Here is a 12,470-nt window from a genome sequence, read left to right as displayed (position 1 = left end):
AGGCTGCTGTGTTTCTGACTCCCCTTAGCCTGCACTGCAGAAGCTATATTCCAGGCAGGAATAGCCAAGAGGAAATAGTAGGTTATAAGGCTGAAGATCTCCCCAGCTCTACCTGAAGGGACTGACTTTATTTGGAAAAGAAAATGGAAAACTCCATGCCTAATGACCTAAGGAGATTGTTGAAAACAGTAGAGATCTTGGTGGAGAGCAATTGAGAGAAAGCTGGTAGCTCCAGGATGCAAGTAAAACAGGAGACAAACCAGAAGTTTAACAGAGGGAACTAGGGACAGAGACCTTCAGGAAGAGCCCTTTTTGGATCACAGTCCACTCTGTGTGTCAAGGAAGGGGTGCCTATGTGTTAGGCTGCACCCACTAGGAGTAATCAGAGCAAGATGTACCGGCATACCTGAAAGCATTCACTGAGCTGCAACTTGACCCATCGACATGCAGAAGCCTCACTGGCATGGGGGCTCAAACAACCTCTGACCAACCGCTGACTTAATAGTAAGCTACTCTGACCCAGGCGCAATGCCGAGGAAACTATACTTAAAAATAAAATCACACATACCCCTGGAAGTCTGGGCAACAGTGTGCACACCCAAGGTTGTGCTCTCTCAGAAGCAATCACAGTGAGAATCCCCAAGCTACTAGTCCCTGGCTGAAAGTGGGGAAAAGAAAAAGTAAACTCCCTAAATGGTGATAGCAGCCTCTAAGTCACATACACATCCAACTATAAAGGATATACATCTAACTGGCTAAGAACAACCTTTGGCTAATAAGTGGCTTATGCCAGCTCCGTAGCTACCCCTATGTAAAAGATATAAACAAGTGGAAACAATCTAAGCTGAGACATCAGAAGCTGAGCATTGCAGGGAAAATAGACTTCACAGAATTGATGCACCCAGGTCACTGTTGTTTGACCTAGTAAGCAACAAGCAAAACAACTCTTGGGATTACTGGGGGCATCTAAAATGTTCAGACAGCAACAAAAAATTATGAGACATGCAAAGAAACAGTAACATGTGACCAATACACAGAAAGAAAAAACTATAGAAACTATCTTTAAAGAGGCCCAGGTGGTGGACTTAGCAGAAAAAAACCTTCAAAGCAGCCACTATAAATATGTTCAAGGAACAAAAGGAAACCATACTTAACAAATTAAAAGAAGATGTGAGGACAACACCTCATTGAAGAGACAATATCAATAAAGAGATGAAAATATTAAAATTATTAAAAGGAACCAAATAGAATTTTGAAGTTAAAAAGTACAATAACTGAAACGAAAAATTCACTATGGGGGTCAACCACACATTTGAATTGGCAGATGAAAGAATCAGCAAATTTAGAGATAGATCAACAGAAATTATGCAATGTGACAAACAGAAAGAATTAAGAATAAAGAAAAATGAACAGTCTCTGGGAAACGTGAGATACCATTAAGTGCAACAACGTAGGCATAATGGAAGTACCAGCAGGAGATATGAGAAAGGGATAAAAATAGCAAACAAATAGTGGCTGAAAACTTGGCAAATTCCATGAAAAATATTAATCTATATATCTAGAAGCTCAATGAACTCTAAGTAGGATAAACGTAAGACAAACCCTAGACACAGATGTATGTTACACATCTGTAACACACATCCCAGACACATTATACTCAAAATGTTCAAAAAACAAAGAGGAAATTCTGAAAGGAGCAAAAGAAAAATGATATCACACACAAGGGGATCCAATAAGATTGACATATAACATCTCATTAGATATCATGGAAGTCAGATGGAGATGGAGCAACATTAAAAGTGCTCAAATTGAAAAACTATCAAACAAGAATATTGTCCCCCGCAAAACTGTCTTCCACAAATGAAGGCAAACTAAAGATAATCCCAGATAAACAAAAATTGAGAGAATTTGTTGGTAGCAGACTTACATTATAACAAATACCAAAGAAAGCTCTTCAGGCTGAAAGTAAATGATACCATACAGTACTATGAATCCACACACAGACACACAAAAAGAATGCCAGTAAGCATCATGTAGGCAATTACAGAAAACAGTATAATTACGTATTTCTTCTCTTGACTGATTTAAAAAGCTATTGCAATAAATAGTATGTACATAAAGTGTACTATTGGGCCCATATAGAAGTGTAATATATTCGACAATAATAGCACAAGGGAAGTGGATAAGAGAAAAAGCTGATTTGGAGTAAGGGAAGGACATCAGATTCAACTCAAATCTATAACTCAATCCAAAGGAAGAAATTAAGAAAATAAGACAGCATAAATAAGATTAATTTAAAAATTCTATAAATATAAACTTGCTCTCATTTCTTTTATCAGCTTCCTTGAAAGATTTATATTATATAACATACTACATAGAGTAGTAATTATAACAGTGTATTGCTGAGTTTGTAATATACACAGTTGTTACGTATATAAAATATATATACATAAAAGGAACTGTATGGGAGTAAAGTTTCCATATTTCACTGTAATTGTCAGTATAAAACTGAAGTCAATTCTGATAAGTTAAGATGTATATTACAGGTCCTAGATAAACCAATAAGAAAATAACTAAAAACATCATTAAAAACTGTTAAAAGAATTAAAATATTATACTAGAAAATGTCCACTTAATGCAAAAGAAGGCAATGAAGGAGGGCCAGAGGAATAAAAATGACATGAGACACATAGAAAACAAATAGCAAAATTATCACATGTAAATCCAATAATATCAATAATAACATTGAGTGTAAATGGCTTAAACAATTCAATCCAAAGGCAGACATTTTCAGATTGGATTAAAAAAAAGACAGGATCCAACTATATACTGTCTATATAAGAGATACTTTAGATTCAAATATGCAAACAGGTTGAAAATCAAAGGATGGAAAAAGATGTACAATGCAAACACCAACCATAAAAGAGAATGAGGCAGCTATACTAATATCAGAAAATAGATATTAAAATTAAAAAATGTTACTAGAAATAAAAAGAGACATTTTATAATGATGGAGGGACAATCTGTCAGGAAAATATAATGACGATAAGCATACATGCATGTAACAACAGAGCCCAAAAATACATGAAGCAAAAACTGATTGAAAGGAGAGACAACTCAACAATAACAGTTGGAGACTTCAACACCCTTTCAACAATGGATATGACAACTCAGCAGAAGATCAACAAGGAAACACAAGAGTTAAACAATGGTATAAACAAAAGAGACCTAACAGACATCTACAGAATACTCCAACAGAATATACATTCTTAATAACACATGGAACATTCTGAAGAACAGATCCTATGCTAGGACATAACATAAGCCTCAATAAATTTGAAGGAGCTGAAATCATACAAAATGTGCTTTTCAAACACAATGAAATGAGAAATCAACATTAGAAAGTTTGACAAATACATACAAATGTGGAAATTAAAGAATACATTCATGAACAATCAATTTCTGAAATTAACCCTTATATTAATGGTCAATTGATTTTGAACAAGAGTGCCAAGAATATTCAATGGGAAAAGAATAGTCTTTTCAATAAATTATGATGGGACAACTGGATACACCCATACGCAAAATAATGAAGTTGAACTCCCTACCTCACACCATGTGCACTAGTGCACACACACACACACGCACACAAACTCAAAATGGATCATAGACCTGAATGTAAGACTTAAAAATTATAAAACTCTTAGAAGAAATATAGGTGTAAATATCCATGTCCTTACATTAGGAAATGGTTTCTCAGTACAACACCTAAAGCACAAGTGTCGAATAAATGAGATAAATTGCAAAATTTAGAGTCTATTTTTAACTGCTGAATTCTCACAGAATGTAGAACTCTATTCCAAGGTCCCTTTAGGCTCTGAATACACAATTTTATGTCTATTCCTCCTTCACTGTTAATCATTTTAGAAGTTCTCAAAATATCAATGGTGCTCAGTCCCTGTCAATCATCATTCATGTTCAGTACTACCAATAAAACAACTAGAATGTTTTTTAATGTATGTAAATAACTACAATAAAAATGATAATGCAAACTATTTTCATTTGAAAAAATCTGTGAAGTCATGATATTCAGTATTGGCAACTGTTTTGACTATTCAAAAATAACCAGAGTTCATTTTAAATTTCCACTTAAGAAACTATTTAAACGATAGGGATATTTTAATCTTTTTTTCTGATTACAGAAGTAATATAAGATTGTTTTAAAAGAATGCATTTTTACATAATTGAGATCATACCATATATAATTTCATGCTGCTATTTTTCATCTTTAAAATGAACACTATCCATGTCATTCCTCAAAAATACGATAAAGGCAATATAGTGTTCCATTGTATTAATCAAATTCAAGTTATTTAATCTATATTTCCATTTAAAAATGGGTAAAGAACTTGAATAGACATTTTTCAAAAGAAAAACATACAAACAGCCAATAAGTACATGAAAAGATGCTTGACATCACTAATCATCAGAGAAACGCAAATCAAAACCACAATGAGATATCACTTCGCACCTATTAGGATGTCTTTTACTAAAAAGACAGAAGATTATAAATGCCGATGAGGATGTGAAGAAAAGGCAACCCTTGTTCCACTTGGTACGAATGTGAATTGGTACAGCCACTATGGAAAGCAGTATGGAGGGTCCTCATTGTGGGTTTGATTTGCACTACCCTGAGACTACCCTTTCCTGATTTTTACTTTTACCTATTAAAGAAATAAATTATGTCTCTAGTTTGAAAGTTCAAGGCTCTGTAAAAGCCAATGATTATACTACGTATCTCTAGTCTGAAATACCAGATATGTGGAGCTTGATGAATAAGCTGTGAGAGAGAAGAGAAACAGATAGACACAGAGAATAACCTTACAAAGAAAACAAGAAACCTTTGAACGTTCTCAAGTCACAAATAATTTCAAAATCACTGAATGGTAAAATTTGAAACCCTCCATTAAATTCCTCTTAATTATTGAGTAGGAACTTATTAGTAATATAATAAACTAATTTTAAAAAAGTACTTAAAAGGATAAAGAGTTCTTTCACAACTTTCTTGATTAAGAAATTTTGCAACTCTTTGTCAGATTTTAAGCTTTTGTTCATTCATTAAATAGGAAAATCTCATGATGCTTTATGCCTACTATTTCTTGCTACTAAAAATATCCAGAACATTTATGTGTAACTCTTCTGTGACACTGAACACTTTCTACCTTGAACTGGACTGTGCAATTTCCTTAAATGTTTAGTAGCTTCATCTTTATCCTATTGATTCACTATTTTGCATCATCTCTGCCCCTTGCCAAATAACTAATACAAGACCATATAGGTGTATATATACGGCAGACCATCAATTACTATTTGCTGAATGAATGAATAAATGATTGACTGAACGAAAAGTGATTCTGGTCTCTTTTGCTCTGAACCACGCCTTTCACATTTTCATGAAAAGATGAAAAGTAAAGGAAGCTTTTCTTCTTTAACATAAATTCTACAGGCTTATTTCCATCAATGTAAATCAGGTAATGTCCAAGGCATTCCAGTTAGAAATCTAAATAAATATAAGTGCGAGAGTTCAAAGAAATTGGTGCATCAACATTTCTTAAGTATATAGAAAAAATGAACGTAAAATGCAGTAATGTTATACTAATTCCGCCATTATTACCTGACATTTCCATGGGTTTCCTAAATAACACACAAGATGCGTTGCATTAAGATTGTCCTCACTCAACAAAATAAAATTAGATTTTATTGCCTTATACTTTATATTTTAATATAAAATGGAAGCCTTAAACTCTCAATTTTTATTTCATTTAATCATTTGGCTAAAACACATTATTTCTCCAAGACTTTTAAAATATTGTACCCAAGTATCATAAAGCAAACACACATAATATATCTGAATTTGTTCATCATCTAAAATGTGTCATGCATATTCAGAGGAACATATAAAATTTATTTTGTTATCTCCTTTGTCTACTAGGAATTCCTTCCAGACATACTGCTTTACCTCAAATCTCTATCAACTGGTTCCCAGTTGCAGGGAGCAGTACATGTACGTATTTCCCAGCAGTATTAGAGACAAGGATATAATTTTGCTTGATTCGTATAACCCTCCCAGGGCTATGCAACTGTATTTCAATAAATACCAACTAATGTAATTCAAAAAGCAATCTTTAAAATGCATCAATAGTGTGTGTGTGCTCACGTGTGTGTATGGTAGAAAGGCCTTGAAAAAACAGGTCCATATTTTGGGGTGCTTCTGGCGCTTACTATATGACTATTGAAGACTTTTTTTTTTCCCAGATGCTCAGATATTTTGCCAAAGTGTGCTAAAACAGAATCACTTAGAGAATACGAGTTAGCCTAGAGATTAATAAAACTTCCAACTTCACAGACTTCCACAAATAATGATATGAAAACAACAGATAATTTTAAGCTATCAACTATTTCAATACCTCACTCTGTTTGTTTCTATGACATACTTATCCCATACGAAAGATTTGCTAAAGGAGTTGTAATGGCCTTCTGGGACGGGAAGAATAAGGTTTCTGTAGAAAATGTTAAATTAATTTTGACGGTGATGCAAAGTTAAGGCAGGGTTGTTAAGCGATGGCCTGCTGCCACGGGGTGGGGCTCTGTTTTGGTATCCTTTTAGAGCCTGCAGGTGTTTGGCACCAGTTGAAATCAGGGCCAGCTGTGAGGCTTCAGCTCGGACGCTTCCCTCCCAGTAGTTCTCAGAAGTGATGCTGCAGGGGGATGTCTTACACCTGATGGATTCAACTTGTGTGGTACAAATGTGAAGACTCGATTCAACAACACCAGTTTTGTGACACCCTTTGCCCTCTCTTCCCCACCCACAAGTCATGGCATCAAGGAGAAAGAAAAACATTAATCAGAGGTTCAGCCATTCTTATATGTAGGGTTTTTTTTAATTGAGCAGTTCATTCAAAGATGGTAATACACTAGAATCACGAAATATACAGTCTCAAGCAAAATCAAAAAAGCAGGATAACACATTCTCTTTTGATTCTTATGATAGATAATGATGCTTTTAAATGGTCTCAGTGGTGAGATACATACCTATTTTTGCGTGAATTTGAATAGTTTCTATTAAAAGCTGTATTTTCTTTTAAGTTTGTTTGGATTGGAAAACCTCAAACCACAATGTATTTCGTGCACATGCTCCCAAGGGTATGTTAAATAGGACCATACTGAGGTCATCTAGCAAGTTTTTTAAACTTTTTAAGAATTCCTTTAATGTACTACACAATCTTGGCCTGATTAAAAGAAGATATTTTAAGAAAGCACTTGGAAAAACGGATATTGAAGTCTATATGCAGATAATCTATATTACACTTCTGTAATGCACAGAGTTTTTCACAGATATTTTATCATTAAGGGAGAAAAACAATTAAACTACCACTAAAAGGGTTTTGGATCAAAATTACTGAGAGCTATCAGTAAAGACAGACCAAAACCCCCACAGTATTCTTGATTGACTTTACTATGGATGGATGCCTGTAGGATCATTTTAACTGTGCAAAGGTCTGCAGCACATAATCACAGGATAAAAGGTAGACAATCTTGCATCCATCCAAGAATAAAAATAATCTGCTGTTTCAGTTGAGTAAAAAAAAATCAAGTTTTGTCAGAACACGAGACTATGATGAAATTATTTAGGTTAGAAATAGTTTCTACTATTAAGTACATTTTTGTTGTGTACCAAGTGCAAACCCCAGATGAAATGTAAACAGGCCACTTGATAAGTAGGCCCGCAGAAAATTCTCTCCTCTCATCTTTGATGCTTCTAACTCTGTTTTTTTGGTTTGGGTTAGACATACCCCTTTTCACTTCATCAAAGTCTCACTTCCTGCGCCATATTCCAGGCCTTGTACTTCACCCAAATCAATTTTCAGTTGAACTAGCAGCTGTGCTGGCAGGGCGCACATGGAGAACCGGGCCACGGGCGCCAGCGGTGCAGTCCCACATCGGAACAGAAGTGGCCGGTTCCCTGTACCCAGGGCCAAGAAACTCCACAGCTCATCAGGGGAAAAACAAGGGAGGACACCTTAAACGGAAATCATACTTTTACGGAAAATGAAAAATAAAAGGATTTGCAGTAATCAAAAACAATGAAGGGTTGAGAACTTTTGGCACAGAGTTTGCAAACGCATTTTCTTAAAAGGATATTAGTTAGAGCTTTACATGTAAGCTAATGATCCCCATTCCCGAAGCTACACTTGGATTTGCCTCTGTCCACTAAACAAAGGTAAGTAAAAGAAGGTGTTTTTCAACAAAAATATAACCATAAAGGGCACCATCATTAACAGAGCTACTACTGTTCATTGAGCATTCACCATCCAGCAATCCCTACTACGTCCCCTTGATAAACATCTTTGCATTTAACACACAACAATATAGACAAAAGATCCTATTTCACCACTTTACCATTGAGGAAATGGAAGCCTAGAAAGTTTATAAAACTTCCCAAGAATTTTGACTCCATGGTCTTAACCATTATGTTATGCTTAGTCCCCTGAGCTTTCCAACAAGGCTGTCCAGCCAGCCCTACAGATAGAGTTTGTCAGCCCCACTTAGGGGTACATGGGAGCCATTTGATCATTTGGAAAACCTATACTTTGCAGAGTATAGTACTCACTCATTCACTGACTCATGCATCAACAAATTTTGATTGTGTACCTGCGATTTAAGTCAATTTGGAATTTATTTTCCACAAGGGAAGAGAATTACTAAACCCGTGCTAAATCCCTAGCAGCTGGTTCATAGTAAGTACAATAAAGGTTTGTTAAATGAACTTTCTAAGTAGTCATTTTTTAGATATCATCTTAAGGTTTTGGTTTTTTAAAATAATTTAAAGGTTTTTAAAAATTATTTATTTTACACAAATTTTTTAAAACTCTAATTTTTCCACATTTTACATTCCTCTCAAAATTCAAAATTTTATGGAATTCTTTTTAAAAAAACTAAACACTTCCAAGCCTAGGAGAAAGATGGTCCCCTTAACTCTTGTGTATAACAGTCCTACTTACAATTGCCATAGTCATCTTTGCTTATTTTTAAAATGTAATAGTATTATATTGTTTTGTAGTCTTTCTAAAAATCCAGATAAATTTTATATGTACATTCCGCTATTTAGATTCTAAAGAAGGATGAAATTACATATAAAAGAGGCAAACTCTACTCTTGTAACTTGGCTACAATTGTCAATACCTATCACTGTATGATTAAGAATTTCTGATGTTAGAATTGTAACAACTTAGGGTCTATGTTTTGGAGCGTAAGAAGACAATTTTCACAGACTTTTGGGTCAGGAGGAAAAGTTGGCATCCTGGCTTTGGTAATATCAATCTCCTCCATTTGGAAAATGGGCTAAGTACTTCAAATATGTCATAGACCAATAACAGAAACTTCTTGCAGGCACTAAAGAGTTGAGATACAAAGATTAAAGTAATTAAACTGAACTACAAGGGAAAATTGGGAATGAATATCCTAATTATCCTAGGTTCAATCTGAATCAGCCAATAAAAGGAACAATTTTAAGAGTGGGACCTTGGATCCTTGTTCATCAAAACCTAAAAAATAGGCAACATTAGAATATATCTAACAATTTTTAAATAATATTCTTTGCTTTGGTGCTTTTATCCTTGATGAAACACAGGTGGGACAACAGAAATGCTGATGGAAAAACTGCCAGAAATTATCTTTAAAGAAATGTGCCCTCAAATTGAATTAAATGTGAAGTCCTAGACACCTCACTACCACTTTTAAGCAGGGAAGTAATATCAAAACCCACTCATTCCCCCACAACAGCTTAAAGCCAAAGCTTGGCCTCATTCAAAGTTATGAAGTGAGAAAATTGGCCCCCTGGTCTACCACATTCAGAGTGCGTACACTGCTACCCCGTGACAAGGAATCAGCAGGCATTAATCCACTGACAATGTGGGGACCCTTCACATAAGCTCAGTATGTATCAAGTGGGCACCTGCATCTCAAATACTTATTGACCATTGTTTTATTATGAACAAAACTTTGCCATACTCACAATCTTGGCAGAAAAATAGCACAAAGTAGAATTCCTAAATTCATTCACTTTTTTTTCCTCCAGTCAATATTGTAACCATTGAATTAAATATATATCAATTCTCTTTTAAACAGATATTCATGTAAGACAAAGGTATCAAAGTTAAAGAGTTAGGTCAGTTTTCAACAAAGTTCTCCTCCCTTAAAAATTGTATTTCATTTTCAATAATTCATTTCAAAGAAAAACCTGCCAATATAAATAAAAAGAATTTTAAAAGTCCTATAATTTTGAAATATTGGAAACTGACAAGATATGTGAATAACCATAGTGAAAGCTTCACAGAAAAATGGAGTTCCTCTACTTTGGGGATCAATATGTAAATCTAAGAAAGGGTAAATTGCTTCCACTGATAGTGACTAAAGTAATAATGAAAACTTATTATAATGACATTATCTAAAAATAGCTATTTGAACAATGTTACAGAAGAAATGTTTTTTCGGATGATCCTTGTCCTGGGCCCCAAGAAGCAGCTGTAAAACAACATACAGCACATATCTATATTCACGCACAATTTACTCTTCATGAATAATGTACATTAATCAAAGCATATAAAACCTCTCATTTGCAGAATTAACTATGACCCGCTTTGTGCATTTTAAGATAGCCATATGATGAAGGGTGGACTCTCACTGTGAAAGTTCTCAAATTTCTTTCTACAGAGAATGATCTCTGAGCACCCGAATTTCACCCTCTAAATTGTATATATATATCTATTTTTCAAGAAAAACAAATGTCCTCACCTTGGAAACTTTAAGAAGAAGCTGCTGAAGAAATATGTGAAATCTGACAGACATAAAAGTATGACTGTAGACAGCCAGCTCTAAATTCTAATTCTTTTTATTTCAGACCCACAGTTTAACGTAACAGTAAAAAAACATGTCATGTGACTTAAGCTCAAGCCAATGGCTAATGTACATTTATGAGAATCAATCTGTATAGAAAAGGGAGGCAAGTTCTTCTGTTTTTAACTGCAATGTATTAAAAACTTCAAAAAACAAACCTGGGGTTCTGCAAATACATTCTTCATGTTGTTGATTGGGCCATACGGGATCCCACTGCCTTCAAAGAGGTATAACCACTTACTGGTCATTTCTTCTTCAAACCTAGGAACAGACCAAAAGGGATACATTTTTACACTCTAGAGATTGTAACACAACTTTTTTTCTCATGTAGCCCTCTTTCAAAGCAACCAATAATAAGAAAAATATGGGTTTTAGGCTTTCTTTGCTCCCAGTTTTGAGAGAATGCTAACTACATGAAACAACTTGAGTTACCTTGTGGTAAGAATATCCACCCAGGTCCCATTGTTTGAAAAGCCACCATTAGAGATATAATTCCTCCTATTTCTGTCCCTATGTGCTTTTTGACAAAGAGTCCCTTGGAGAAGAGAGATTATGTGGAAAACGGTGTTAACTGAATTGCAAACATGGTATTGAGCACTTTATGAATATAATAATAATATCATTCCAATTTTGAGCACGTCATTGTGCAAAATGTTTTTTAGGTCTCAGGCATAGTATACCAGGTTAAGGTAGACACTAACGTACTAGATTATTCCTCAAAACAAAAAATAAATTAATGTAGTTGTTTTAAAAGAAAACTGTATGTTTTACCTCCATTACATTTAAAGTACATCAGAATTAAAAGCTACAATCATTGGCCTAAAAACAGCCTTAGGTACGTATTTGTTTCACTGTGGTTTACTAATCAGAACAGATCTAGGCGTGAAAAGACTGACACCTCAGTTTAGCCAATAACATTCAAATTCATCCAAGTCCTTTACTCCTGTTTTCTTTTTAGTATAATTTAAAATTGGACTTCACAGACATAAAAGCTTATTTGATTTCTTTTATTTTCTCTATTAGTTCTTAAGGAAAGGGGACCTAATTCATTAATGACATTTACTGTTTTCTACTTCTTCTTTGTTAAGACAGTGAAGAGAGAAAAATTCTTGGATCCCTAAAAACAACTCAATACTCAGCTTGTAATATATGAAGAATTTTAGAATTATGAATTGTTTAAGTAGCAAATTATTTCTAGATAAGTCGTAATCTAGGTGGAAAAAGATTTTTAAAGACCATTACTATAGCAGATTGTTGGAGACAAGTAAATATAGTAGAAACATTTAGTATTCATGGACTTCTATTCAACTCTCATACATAGCTAGAATTAATCTCAGAACTGCAGATACCATGGGAAATTATATTAGAGAAATGTACTTCTTTCACAATTTAAAAAAAGTATAAAACAATATCAATATTTTGAGGACACTTCTCCAATTGTCATCTAATAAATAAAAAGAGAGAAGAAATTTGAATTAATGTATTTCCTAAAAGATAGACTACTATATAAACAA

The 12,470-nt window shown here is 34.2% G+C and overlaps 1 protein-coding gene across 23 annotated transcripts in view; it reads right to left on the bottom strand.

Moving 5' to 3' along the window:
- SUGCT (succinyl-CoA:glutarate-CoA transferase) overlaps window positions 1–12,470 on the bottom strand; it is a 749,025-nt gene that overhangs the window by 410,552 nt on the left and 326,003 nt on the right. For 21 of the 23 annotated variants that reach the window (XR_011437729.1, XR_011437726.1, XR_011437728.1 and 18 more), the window contains one exon: window positions 11,115–11,217. Coding sequence is in view for 18 of the 23 variants with exons in the window: in XM_070264346.1 (XP_070120447.1) it covers window positions 11,115–11,217 (103 nt within the window). In the remaining 5 variants the exon portion in view is untranslated. Of the gene's footprint in view, window positions 1–6,922; window positions 10,585–11,114; window positions 11,218–12,470 lie in introns of those variants that run through there. The other 2 variants (XM_070264347.1, XM_070264354.1) reach the window with 1 other exon arrangement.

The sequence above is a fragment of the Equus caballus genome, chromosome 4 (genome assembly GCF_041296265.1).
Source record: "Equus caballus isolate H_3958 breed thoroughbred chromosome 4, TB-T2T, whole genome shotgun sequence".
Taxonomy (NCBI): domain Eukaryota; kingdom Metazoa; phylum Chordata; class Mammalia; order Perissodactyla; family Equidae; genus Equus; species Equus caballus.
The sequence above is the reverse complement of the archived record's forward strand: the minus strand, read 5'-3'. Positions and strand labels throughout refer to the sequence as shown.